Source organism: Heterocephalus glaber, unplaced genomic scaffold (genome assembly GCF_053883595.1).
Source record: "Heterocephalus glaber isolate CG9 unplaced genomic scaffold, H.glaber_assembly_v1.0 deba00001447, whole genome shotgun sequence".
NCBI classification, from domain to species: Eukaryota; Metazoa; Chordata; class Mammalia; order Rodentia; family Bathyergidae; genus Heterocephalus; species Heterocephalus glaber.
In genome coordinates, this window is record NW_028258299.1 from 7,059,565 (window position 1) to 7,070,268 (window position 10,704).

Genomic DNA, 10,704 nt, shown 5'->3' on the forward strand with positions numbered 1-10,704 from the left:
TCTTGCCCTACTGTGCTCTGAGCACGTTTAAGACAGGCAAAGCTAATCGCAGGAGGCTAAGTATATTAATGCTCTTCGATGTACAATATTTTCATTGTAGGATGGATTTATTGGGGTAACCCTCCCCAAACAAGTCCAGCAGCATCTGTATTTCCACAGGCAGATACAACAGATGTAATCCGAATAATGTCTGCACTCATTCAGGGCTCAATAAGTAATAGAGCCCTATGAATAAATTAGTGAATTCTAGCCTCCAGTGCTGGTGCGTGCCTGTAATCCCAGCACTTTGGGAAGCTGAGGCAGGAGGATCACAAATTGGAGGCAAGCCTGGGCAACTTTGCAAGATCTTGTTTCAAAAAAAAAGTAGAAGAAAGGATAATAATAAAAGGGCTGGGGATGTGGCTCAGTGAGAAGGCCTTGGGTTCTGTCCTAGGTAGCACACACTTATACACAAAATCAGTGATAATCTTAAATGTCTGGTAATTTGCAAAGCAACCCGCCTTGGGGTCGCTCTTGGGATGCTAAATGAAGCTGTTTCCAAGCAGTCTCGCAGAAGCTGCCCGGCACTGAGGCTGAACTGACAGACGCCGGGGTACCTCAGAGACCTGGCGTTTGACCACCTTGTCCACAAAGACACGCCCCCACTGGCCCCGCCCCTCCCCATCCGGCTGTCCTTGTCCGGCCCTGCCCTCGCCTTGGCTTCTGTTTCCGGGTGGCCTCCCGAGGCCGGCGCACAAGATGGCTGTCTGCTGGAGGCGGCCGAGCCGGAGTATTGTGCTCTAGCGCGGGGCGGGGGCTGGAGAGGTTTTCATTCACTCTATGGGCAGACGGGGCGGCGCCGCCGGTCCTCTTGAGGTGTCAGGTCCACTCGCTGCTGTTCCCGGTCCCCACCGCCTTCCCAGACCTCCCCCGGGGTGGAGCCTAGCAAAGGTCGGGCCGGCTGCCCGAGTATCCTTGCCCCGGGGCGGTCGCTGTGAGTGGCTCACTTTTAGAATTGACTTTCGCCACGTGCGGGGTCCATGGCTGCTTTGCCGTCGTCGGGGGAGAAGATTAACATCCAGGCAGGAGAGACAGCCAAGGTCGAGGACATGGATTCGCTCGGGAATGACTGGCCCGAGCCGGACAGGCCTCCCCAGCGCTCCCGCGGGCAGAAATGCGCTTCCTACGTGCTGGCCCTGAGGCCCTGGAGCTTCAGTGCCTCGCTCACCCCGGTAGCCCTGGGCAGTGCCTTGGCATACAGATCCCAGGGCGTCCTGGATCCTAGACTCTTGGTGGGTTGTGCCGTCGCTGTCCTGGCTGTGCACGGGGCCGGCAATTTGGTCAACACTTACTATGACTTTTCCAAGGGCATTGACCACAAGAAGAGTGATGACCGGACGCTAGTGGACCGAATCTTGGAGCCTAAAGACGTTGTTCGGCTCGGAGTCTTCCTTTACACCTTGGGCTGCATCTGTGCTGCTTGCCTCTACTACCTGTCCCCTTTGAAACTGGAGCACTTGGCTCTCATCTACTTTGGGGGCTTGTCTGGCTCTTTTCTCTACACAGGAGGTAAGAACTGGCCTGTTTTCCTGTGCTGCGGGTCTCCGTTGGTTATACAGGAAACTGCTACTTTGCTCAGGAACTGTAGAAATGTCAAAGGTTCTTTCCTAAACTAGGTCGCTTTACCTGAAATCTGTGATGTGTAGGTAGAGTATGTTCTGAAAACAGTAAGTTGTGAAGATACTGGCTTGGTTATCCATGTGGGGTTTGACTCAAATACATGTAGGGGTGATTTTTAAAAGCTAGTTTTCTTTTGTTGATCATACTTTGCAATGCCACAGTTTCAGATTTTAGTGGAAGTAAATCCGAAGGGGTCAAAATTATATAGCTATTAACTTTTTTGTTTTGCTTTTTGAGACAGGGTCTTGAAGTTCAGGCTGGCCTCAAACTCATTGGGAACCTCCTGCCTCGGCCTCCCAAGTGCTGGGATTTCAGGTGTGTGGCACCCACCATGCTCTGCGCTGTAACTTTTAACTTTTTTATTTTTTTAGTACTGGGGATCGAACATCGGGTCCTTGTGCTTGTGCAGCAGGCGGCGAAACCACTGAGCTAAATCCCCGGCTCTTGTAGCTATTAACTTTCAGCTAGTTTTCTCAGAGACATCATGTAGCAGCTGATTAAGGTGATGGCCAAGGGTTAAGTCCTACTGGGTACCTGTTATGTGCCAGGTATTATTCTGTGTGCACACAGCAGGCACAGACCCTGCCTAGGTCTATAATCCCAGCACATGAGAGGCTGAGGAAGGAGGATTTTGAGTTCAAGGCCGCCCTGAGCTACACAGCAAAACTGTCACAAAAAATAAAATAAAATGATGGCAAAAAGTGTAGTGTAGTAAAAGCGTAAACCGCTCACATAGTCGGTCTGATTTTACTCTAATGGGACTATCATATACTTGGTCAATCATTGACTGAAGTGTCCATTGTGCAGTGCGTAACTATTAACAGTGAGGATCGTGATCGGGAAAAAATGTAGAGCAGAGAAGGAAGATGCAGATGACTGTTTGTGAATAGTTTGGTCAGAGTAGGCCTCATTGAAAAGGTAAGGTTTAAGCTGGATTGAAGTAGGGAGGAGATGAAGAAGAAAGAGAATTCCAAGAAAAGGGAAGAGCAAGTGCCGCAGTGCCTTTGGGCAGAAGTGGGCCTCAAGAGTCTGAGGAATAGTAAGGACCCCAGTGTGTGAGTGAGGAAGACTGTAAAGGGAGGTAGAGAGAATAGGCCTGGGGAAGAGAGGGAGCACTCAGAGGAGGTAGGCTGCGTAGGCCATTGGACTTCACTCTGAAGAGGAAGAAAGGTGAGATGTGACTGTGTTTTCAGTGAACCACTGGTTAAGGTTTGAGAATGGATAAAGAATAGAGGGGCAAGGATAGGAGCAAGAAGACCAAGGCAGAGGCGCTTCAGTAATCCAGGCAAGATGTTTGGTGGTGAGGATCGTCCGGATGATGGCAGCAGCGGAGGTAAGGAGTCAGACTCTGAGTCCATTTGAAGGCAGACAGGGTTTGTGATGGGTTCGATGTGAGATAGAGAACAGGGAGTAAGCATAACCAAAAGTTTTGGCCTGAACAACTGGAAGAATACAATTGATGTCATCATGTGAATGGAGAAAGATGAGGCTAGAATAGGTTTTTGGGGGAAATCAAGAGATTGATTTGTTAGAGTGTCTGTTAGGACTCATAATGAGTCCAAGCAGAGGTGTCAGATGGGTAGTTGGCTATGTAGAGAAGCTGAGTTCAGGAAGAGGTCTGGGCTAGAGAGATAGACAGCTTGGGAGCCATTGGTGTGTAGATAAAGGTATGTCAGGTTGAAGGAGATCATTAGAGGAGGGAGTGTTGGTGGAAGAGCGAGGAGGACCCAGGACTAGCCCTGTGGCCTCCAGCTTAAGAGGTGAGAGAGATGAGAAGGACCAAGTAAAGGGGCCGTGAATGAGCATCCCGAGGAGCAGGGGAAAGTCAAGAAACCATAGTTTTCTGGCAGCCAGCTGTAGACTGGGGACAATTTAAAAGTTTAGTAGCTGAGCGTGGTGGCTCATGCCTCTAATCCCATACTTGGGAGGCTGAGGCAGGAGGATTGCCAGGAGTTCGAGGTCAGCCTGGGCTACATAATGAGTTCAAGGCCAACCAGCACTAAATAGTGACACTCTATTTCAAACCAAAAAAATTTTCTTTAGCTGAGGATTTAGCTCAGTGGTGCTGCTGTCTGTCTCACAAGTGCAAGGTCGTGCGTTCAATCCCTGGTACCAAAACCAATTTTTTTTTCTTTAAACAAAGGAAATCAATAGATCAATAGAATGTTAAAGTGGAAAGTATAAGGTGGTGGTGGTGAAGAGGCTGAGTTAGCCTTCTGTTACTGTAACAAAATACCTGAGAGAATCAACTTAAAAAGAGGAAAGGTTTATTTTGGCTCACAGTCTTGGAAGTTTCAGTCATGGTTTCAGTCCATAGTTGATTGACTTGTGGCTGTTTGGCCTGTGGCCAGACAGTACTCATGGTGGGAATGCTTGGCAGAGAAAGTCTGTTTACTTCATGGCTGGGAATGAAAGAGAATAAGAGGAAGGGGCTTTAAGGGCACACCCCCAGTGACTGGAAGATGTCGTACTGGGCCCTGCTTGTTGAAGATTACACTACCTACCAGTAGTGCCATAGGCTGGGAACCTAGCCTTTAACAAGTGGGCCTGTGGGGACACTTACCCTAACTATAGCACCATCTCTGTGTAGGGGACAGTTAAACTAAGACTTGAAGGGTAGGGAGCCAGTCATGGGGTAGAATTGGAATCTTAATTGTGGTGCTCAGTCCTTTGGACCAAAGGGCCAGCAAGTGCAGATGTCCTGGGTGGGAGAGAGTGTGGCATTGTCTGGGATCCAAAGGCCAGTGGTCCTGAGGGAGTGTGGGATACAGGCGGAGAGCTAGGCAGGGGCTGGTTCGTTCTGATCAGCAGTCTCTTCTGCTGGCTCCTCCCCACTCCTCAGCCAACAGCCCAAGGACTGTCCTTGGGCCCCTTTTCTCTAGCTCCTCTCATTCTCTTGGTGGCTTTATCCAGGCTCATGGTTTCAGATGTCATTTATTGAGTTGGCGACCCTCAAACTCCAGACCTGTCCAACTTCTTTTTTGGCGGAGGGTGTGGGGTTGGAACCTGAGGCCCATGCATGCGGAGCCTGTGCTCTGCCCCTGAGTTTTACCTTTTTCCAGTCCTTCTCAGGCATGTCGAGCTCAACATGACCGAAATCAAACTCCTGATGTTCTGCCCCTACGTACCTGCCTTCCCCATTTCATTCAGTGATGGTGGTGGTGGCTGTGTTCACAGTGCGGGGGATCAGACTCCAAGCCGTGAGTGTGCTGGGCAAGCACTGTACCACTGCGCTCCGTCCCCAGCCCCTTTCCTTCCAGTTCTCCAGGCCCAGAGTCACGGCATCCTCCTGGGCTCATCTCAGGTCTCATCCAGCTCATCCGCAAACCCTGTTTTCATTCAAAATACATTCAGGGCCTGACTGCTTCTGTTTAGAACGCTCTTCCCCATCTGGCTGTATGGTTCACTCTGTGGCTTCCTTCACCCTTTGCCCAAACGTCCGCTGCTCAGCGAGGCCTTGCTTTCTGCCTTATTTAAAATCACATGCCCTCGCCGTGTGTCCCTCCACCCCAGGTACCCTCTCCCATTGCTCTCCTCTGCTTTATTTTCTGCACAGCACATATTGTCCTTGAATGCATGCACACCATATACAATACGCCTTCGGCTCGTTAATTTCCCCGAGGCTTGAGCTCCTTGTGGTCAGGGATTTCTCTCCTTGTTCTCAGCTGAACCCCTAGTGCCCAGTGCAGCACCTGGTAGGTGGTGCCTAACCTGCTTCTCCAATGAACAAACAGGAAGACCTTGAGAATGTTAAGTAGGGCAGCGATGTAAGCAGACTTAGCTGTCACATGGGTTAGCTTTGCCTGGTCTAAAACATTGTGCAGATGGGACTATTTTGCTGTACAGCATATTTATTTCACTACAAGCGCTTATGTCTGGCTTCTTTGGCTCAGTATGATGTTTTCAGAATACATGAAGTTGTTATGTGTGTCAGTAACTCCTTTTTTTGCTTAAATAGCACTCCTTTGATGATTATACCACATTTCATTCTCCCATTCAGGGGCCTGTGTGTATTTGGCTATTTCTCTTGGGTAAATGCCTAGAAGTGGAGCTGTGAGGGCACAGGATAGGTGATATTTCATTTTGTGAGAAACTTCCAGACCATTTTTGGAAGTGGATCCTATTTCACATTCCTACCAGCAATGCATGATCGTTCCAGTGGCTCCACATCCTTGCCAACGCTTTGATTTATGTCTTCACAGATCAATTCTGGCTGCTGTGTGACAAGAACCTCAGTGTGTCACTGTGTCTCATTCAGAAAATGGGGTTGAGGGGTTGAGTATGTCTGGAAGGAAACTCCTGTGTGGAATGAATACATAGATATACACATATATGTATATATTTTAAAAAATTTTTTGGCACTGGGGATTGAACCCCAGGCCTTCAAACTGAGCTACATCCCTGGCTTTTAAAAATTTTTTCATGTTAAGGCAAGGTCAAGCTAAGCTGTCCTGGCTGGGGTTGAAATTGCAATCCTCCTGCCTCGGCCTCCCAAAATACTAGGATTACAGCACCAAAAGAATAATAGAGCCTTTGAGGAGAGAGCCCTGTACCACCATGCCCTGTTGAGCCACATTTGTAGTTCAGACTGTTCTGAACTTGCTTTGTAGCCCAGGCTGACCTTGAACTTATGCCGATCCTCCTGCCTCAGCCTCCTGAGTGCTGGGATTACAGGCCTGCCCCCCCATTCTGCACATGCCCCATTTCCAAGCCAGGTAGATCACAGCGAGGGTCATATATCCACCACTTAGGCTCTCTCCCAGGAGCTGTCATTGTTTGGTGCCAGATAACTGCAAGAAGGTTGTCAGACCTTTCTCTCCTTGAGTGGGTTTGTGCTTGTTTTTTGTCCAGGCCCTGTTTAGAATGGGGACCTGCGTCTCTGCTCTGCTTCACAAAAGTCAGTTTTCTGTGGTGATATGAGGAGGTGTTCTTGGAGAATCCAGCCAAAGGCCAGGGCTGTCGTGCTGTTGTGTTTTCTTCCAAGCCAGAGCTCTGGTGTTGGCATGAGGCAAGAGAGGGGCAGCAGTGGGTGGAGGAGCTCGCTGGTGGTGGCCGGGTGCATTCCGGCCTGGAATCCTCGCTGGGCAGGGAAACCCCTAAATGCTAGAGACATTGCAAGGGGCGTCAGTTTACTGATTCAGGGAGCTGGTGTCGGCTGGGAGAGACTTCCTCCGGAGGGCGTGTCCTCAGAGAGCCCAGTTATGGAGAGCCGCGGGCTCGGGCACAGAACTCGCCTGCTGGTGTTCAGGGAGCCTCGGGGCCATGCCAGCGCCCTTCTTTCTGGGGATGCTCCTGTCCAATGAACCCAGAGTGCTCATTTTGCACCAACACACCCAGCTACTATGAAAGTTAACCCCTGGCTTTGGTGCTTTGCAGTCCTCTGCAGACCGTTGTCACTTGCTGTTTCAGGGTGGTTAAAATGTGCTTGATCACCTGAGAGTTTTCTTTGTTTTGGATCCTGAGGCACCTTGTGGATTGGTCACACCCTACATCACCTCCTCGCCCACCCCATCTGGAAGCCAGTTAGGAGGGGGTTGCTGTCTTCCAGGCATCCAATGACCCTGACTTGGACTTGGCAATGGAGTGAGGTGGGATAGAGTGGCTCTGGCGGGTCTGAAAGATGTGGGTCAGACAGGGCTTGAAGTAGGGTAGAGAGAGGAGCCATAGTCACGGCTGGTTTCATTTTAACTTCATGGGAACCTGAGAGGGGAAGCTGCCTGATAACTTGGTGTTCACCTGTGAGTGAAAGTTTCTTTATGTGGGAGTTCAGGGGCCTTGAACTGTCCCTGTGATTCAGTGGGGGTTTTTAAGAGCTGAAGCCTCCAGAGAGCGCAGAGGAGGGGCCGGAAGGTAGGAGGCCAGGTGGACGCTCCATGGGGGCGGAGGTGAAGGAGCTGAAGAACTAGGTTGCAAGACCTTTCAGCTCCTCATGGGTTCTGGTGCTGAACTGTGTAATAGGAGCCAGTGGGCTTTGCTGTGGAAGTTTGCCGTGGGGTCCCATTGGTGGGCACAGGTGGGTATGAACCTGAGCAGGTAGACTCTGAGACCTAACCGGGTTCCTCTCGGTCCCAGTGTCCTCGGAGGTGAAACATAGTTTGCCCTGGGGGTCCGAATGAGTGCCCCCGCTCGCAGCCTGTTCCGGCCAGATATGGTCCGTCCTAGGACTCACACCCCTCTCTGGGTTTTCTGGCCGCAGGAATTGGATTCAAGTATGTGGCCCTGGGAGACCTCATCATCCTCATCACTTTCGGCCCTCTGGCCGTGATGTTCGCCTATGCCGTCCAGGTGGGCTCGCTGGCGATCTTCCCTCTGGTCTACGCCATCCCCCTGGCCCTCAGCACCGAGGCCATTCTCCATTCCAACAACACCAGGGACATGGAGTCCGACCGGGAGGCCGGCATCGTCACACTGGCCATCCTCATCGGCCCTACCTTCTCCTACGTGCTCTACAACACGCTGCTCTTCCTGCCCTACCTGATCTTCAGCATCCTGGCTACGCACTGCAGCATCAGCCTGGCGCTGCCCCTGCTCACCATCCCCATGGCCTTCTCCCTCGAGAGGCAGTTCCGCAGCCAGGCCTTCAACAAGCTGCCCCAGAGGACGGCCAAGCTTAACCTCCTGCTAGGGCTTTTCTACGTCTTTGGCATCATCCTGGCCCCGGCAGGCAGTCTGCCCAAACTCTGAGGACCCGGGAAGCTCCTCGGAAACAGCACTTCCCCTCTGAGAATGACCGAAACCGGAGTTCCCGACGAGGGAATGTGTCTTGGCAGGGTGGGTCCTAAGTCCAGTGTGAACCCTGCCTCTTTATATTATTATTGTGTTCTTAAAGATAATCTGCTTTGCTTTTATTTTCCCATGTTATGGGGAATCTTGAAACCACTCTGCAGCCAAAAGCAATTAGACACAATGACCTTGTTTTATTTATAATTTCCACTAGGGGGTGTTGTCAGGTCACTTTAAAATGGAGTGGACCGGGTTCCTGCTTGTTCAGGCAGTGTCCTAAGATGTCGCGGAGGAGCTGCTGGGCTTGGCCGCCTGTGCTGACGGAGCCATAGCAGCAGTGTCATCCTGCTGTCTTGGCTGTGCAGGCAAAAGTAGTAATTGGTTCCAGGCCCCGTTAACACGGGCAGCACCCATCTGTCAGCACTGGTGTCCTGAAATTCGCTACTGGAGAGACAAAGTCCCTCATTAACAGCCTGGTGCGGCTCCCGGGTTTTTGCTCACATTGTGATTCAGACACCATCAGTCCTTCATCTCTCCTTTCACTGTCACCACAGTTGAGTGTCAGATCACCCTGCAGCAAAACGGGTGGGAAGGAAGAAAAATCTACCCTGGAGGCAGCTGAGAAAACCACTTGCTTTTGGGCAGAAATTAGCAGAGTAGCTGTTTTCCATTTGTAGAATCTGTGAAGATGACAGGAAGTATTCCTAGGCCTTTCAATAACTATCAGGAGCCCCAAATTATTGAGGCACTGCTGTCCTTGCAGGCTTCTTAAAGCCCATGGGGCTTTTTCCTCCCAGTCACCTCTCCTCATGCTCCTCTCTGTCCACCCTGCACCTGTGTCCCTCTGCCCCGTTCCCATGTGTGTTTCCACGTGGCACAGCGCCGCAGGGTAGGCAGTACAGGAACCCAGTGAACCGACGAGCCAGGGGACAGACGGCCGCCCTGGGCCTGCTCAGCCCGGGTGACAGCCCCGCCAGTGGAGGAACCGTCTTCGTCCTTGGAGACGGCTGTGCAATATGGCCTGGGCCCCTCTCCAGGCTGCGGCCTTGTGCAGAGACAGTCAGGGCTTCAGTGAGGTCACACCCAGAGGGGCACAGCCTCGAGCGCGCTGCTTTTTGTTGTAACTTCTGGGCTCCAATCGCGCAGTTGCTTTTGGTCCAAGACTGAAACAGATGGAGACGGTCAGAGAGTCATCCTTGTACTTTTCTGTTGTGATTGGCCATTCTGGTGAGTGTTTCAAGGTCTTGGCCTATAGAACATGACAGAACTCATTGTTAATCCTTCATATTGGGCTACTTGTGATTTGGCTCCTCAAGTTAGAATCAGTCAGCTTACCTGGGAAAAACCTATTTGGAAATTCTGAAAGTCCTCTAAATTTGGGTGGTTTGTCTACCAGAGGGCGAGGTTTCTGAAACAGTGTTCAGAGCCCAGGGACAAAGGAAAGAGGCCACTCCACCTCTCCTGCCCTGCTTCCAGCACCATTTTTGTTTCCTGCCAGCCTAGTGGCACTTTGGTGCTCATCGGGGTCCTGCCTCAGACAAGCTGCTCTGGCCTCTGCTGGGAGCTGGCCACTCTCCCATGGGGCTCACCCAGAGGCTGGGGGGACCGGGGCTCCCAGTTTTTACAGACCAGACCTGCCTTGAGGCCGCTCCCTCCAGAATCGCCAGCCAGCTGCTGCACAGTGCTCCCGTGCAGATTTTAATGCATATTTTATATCTAAATGATTCCAAAAGGCCATATTTGTGCCAGGTTTTATATACAGGTCACCATGATTTGTATTATGTCCCCTGATTTCATGAAGGTTTTCTGTAGACTTGTTAATTAAAAAAAAGTATTCATCAGTGGTCTGGTTTTCAGTTCTTCTTTGCCTTCCTCCTCTTACTGTCAGATTTTGAATTCAGTTGCATAAATTTCCAGAACACCAGGGCAGGGACACTGGTGTTGGGAGCAATGCTACATAATTCTAGGGAAAAATCATTTGAGTAGGCCTAGTTCTCCTGCCTACAGGCCAGCTACGACATTCCAGACATAATTGCATTTTGCCCTCGGGTCACAACTGAGACCTCAGTGATCCCCGGATGCTGTAATGCTCCAGGACAAGACCACACCTGCGGGAGGCCAGAGAGGAACCAAATCTCCATCTGCATAGTTCCTCATTGTTCTTAGATTTCCGCTGCCCCCACCCAGTCTTTTGTTACACCTTGTTTATCCCAATGTGAAGTACTAAACTCTATATATTCATTTGTTACATTTGTTTCTCCTGATGTACTAAATAAAAGGTGCTGCAAGCTAGGGCTTCTTGTCTTTGCAGCCCAGAGCAGC

The 10,704-nt window shown here is 50.8% G+C and overlaps 1 protein-coding gene across 3 annotated transcripts; it reads left to right on the plus strand.

The window, feature by feature from the left end:
- Positions 1 to 697: 697 nt before the first annotated feature.
- On the plus strand, positions 698 to 10,223 carry Ubiad1 (UbiA prenyltransferase domain containing 1). Of its 3 annotated transcripts, XM_087214637.1 has the most exons (4): positions 698 to 1,548; positions 1,897 to 1,974; positions 4,722 to 4,859; positions 7,856 to 10,223. In XM_087214637.1, the coding sequence occupies exons 1-4, from the start codon at positions 1,020 to 1,022 to the stop codon at positions 8,341 to 8,343; spliced, it is 1,233 nt and encodes a 410-aa protein (XP_087070763.1). In that variant the 5' UTR covers positions 698 to 1,019; the 3' UTR covers positions 8,344 to 10,223. The 3 variants fall into 3 exon arrangements, with proteins under 3 accessions (XP_087070763.1, XP_021099278.2, XP_004863639.2); XM_021243619.2 differs by lacking the exon at positions 4,722 to 4,859; XM_004863582.4 differs by lacking the exons at positions 1,897 to 1,974; positions 4,722 to 4,859.
- The last annotated feature ends 481 nt before the right edge of the window (positions 10,224 to 10,704 follow it).

Excerpts from the sequence above, each read along its gene's own strand:
- Ubiad1 (XM_087214637.1), top strand. The coding sequence starts at position 1,020 with ATGGCTGCTTTGCCGTCGTCGGGGGAGAAGATTAACATCCAGGCAGGA. Across the intron at positions 1,549-1,896 it reads CTCTTTTCTCTACACAGGAG|ACAGGGTCTTGAAGTTCAGG; the intron begins GTAAGAACTGGC and ends TTGCTTTTTGAG. Across the intron at positions 1,975-4,721 it reads CCCAAGTGCTGGGATTTCAG|TCCTTCTCAGGCATGTCGAG; the intron begins GTGTGTGGCACC and ends ACCTTTTTCCAG.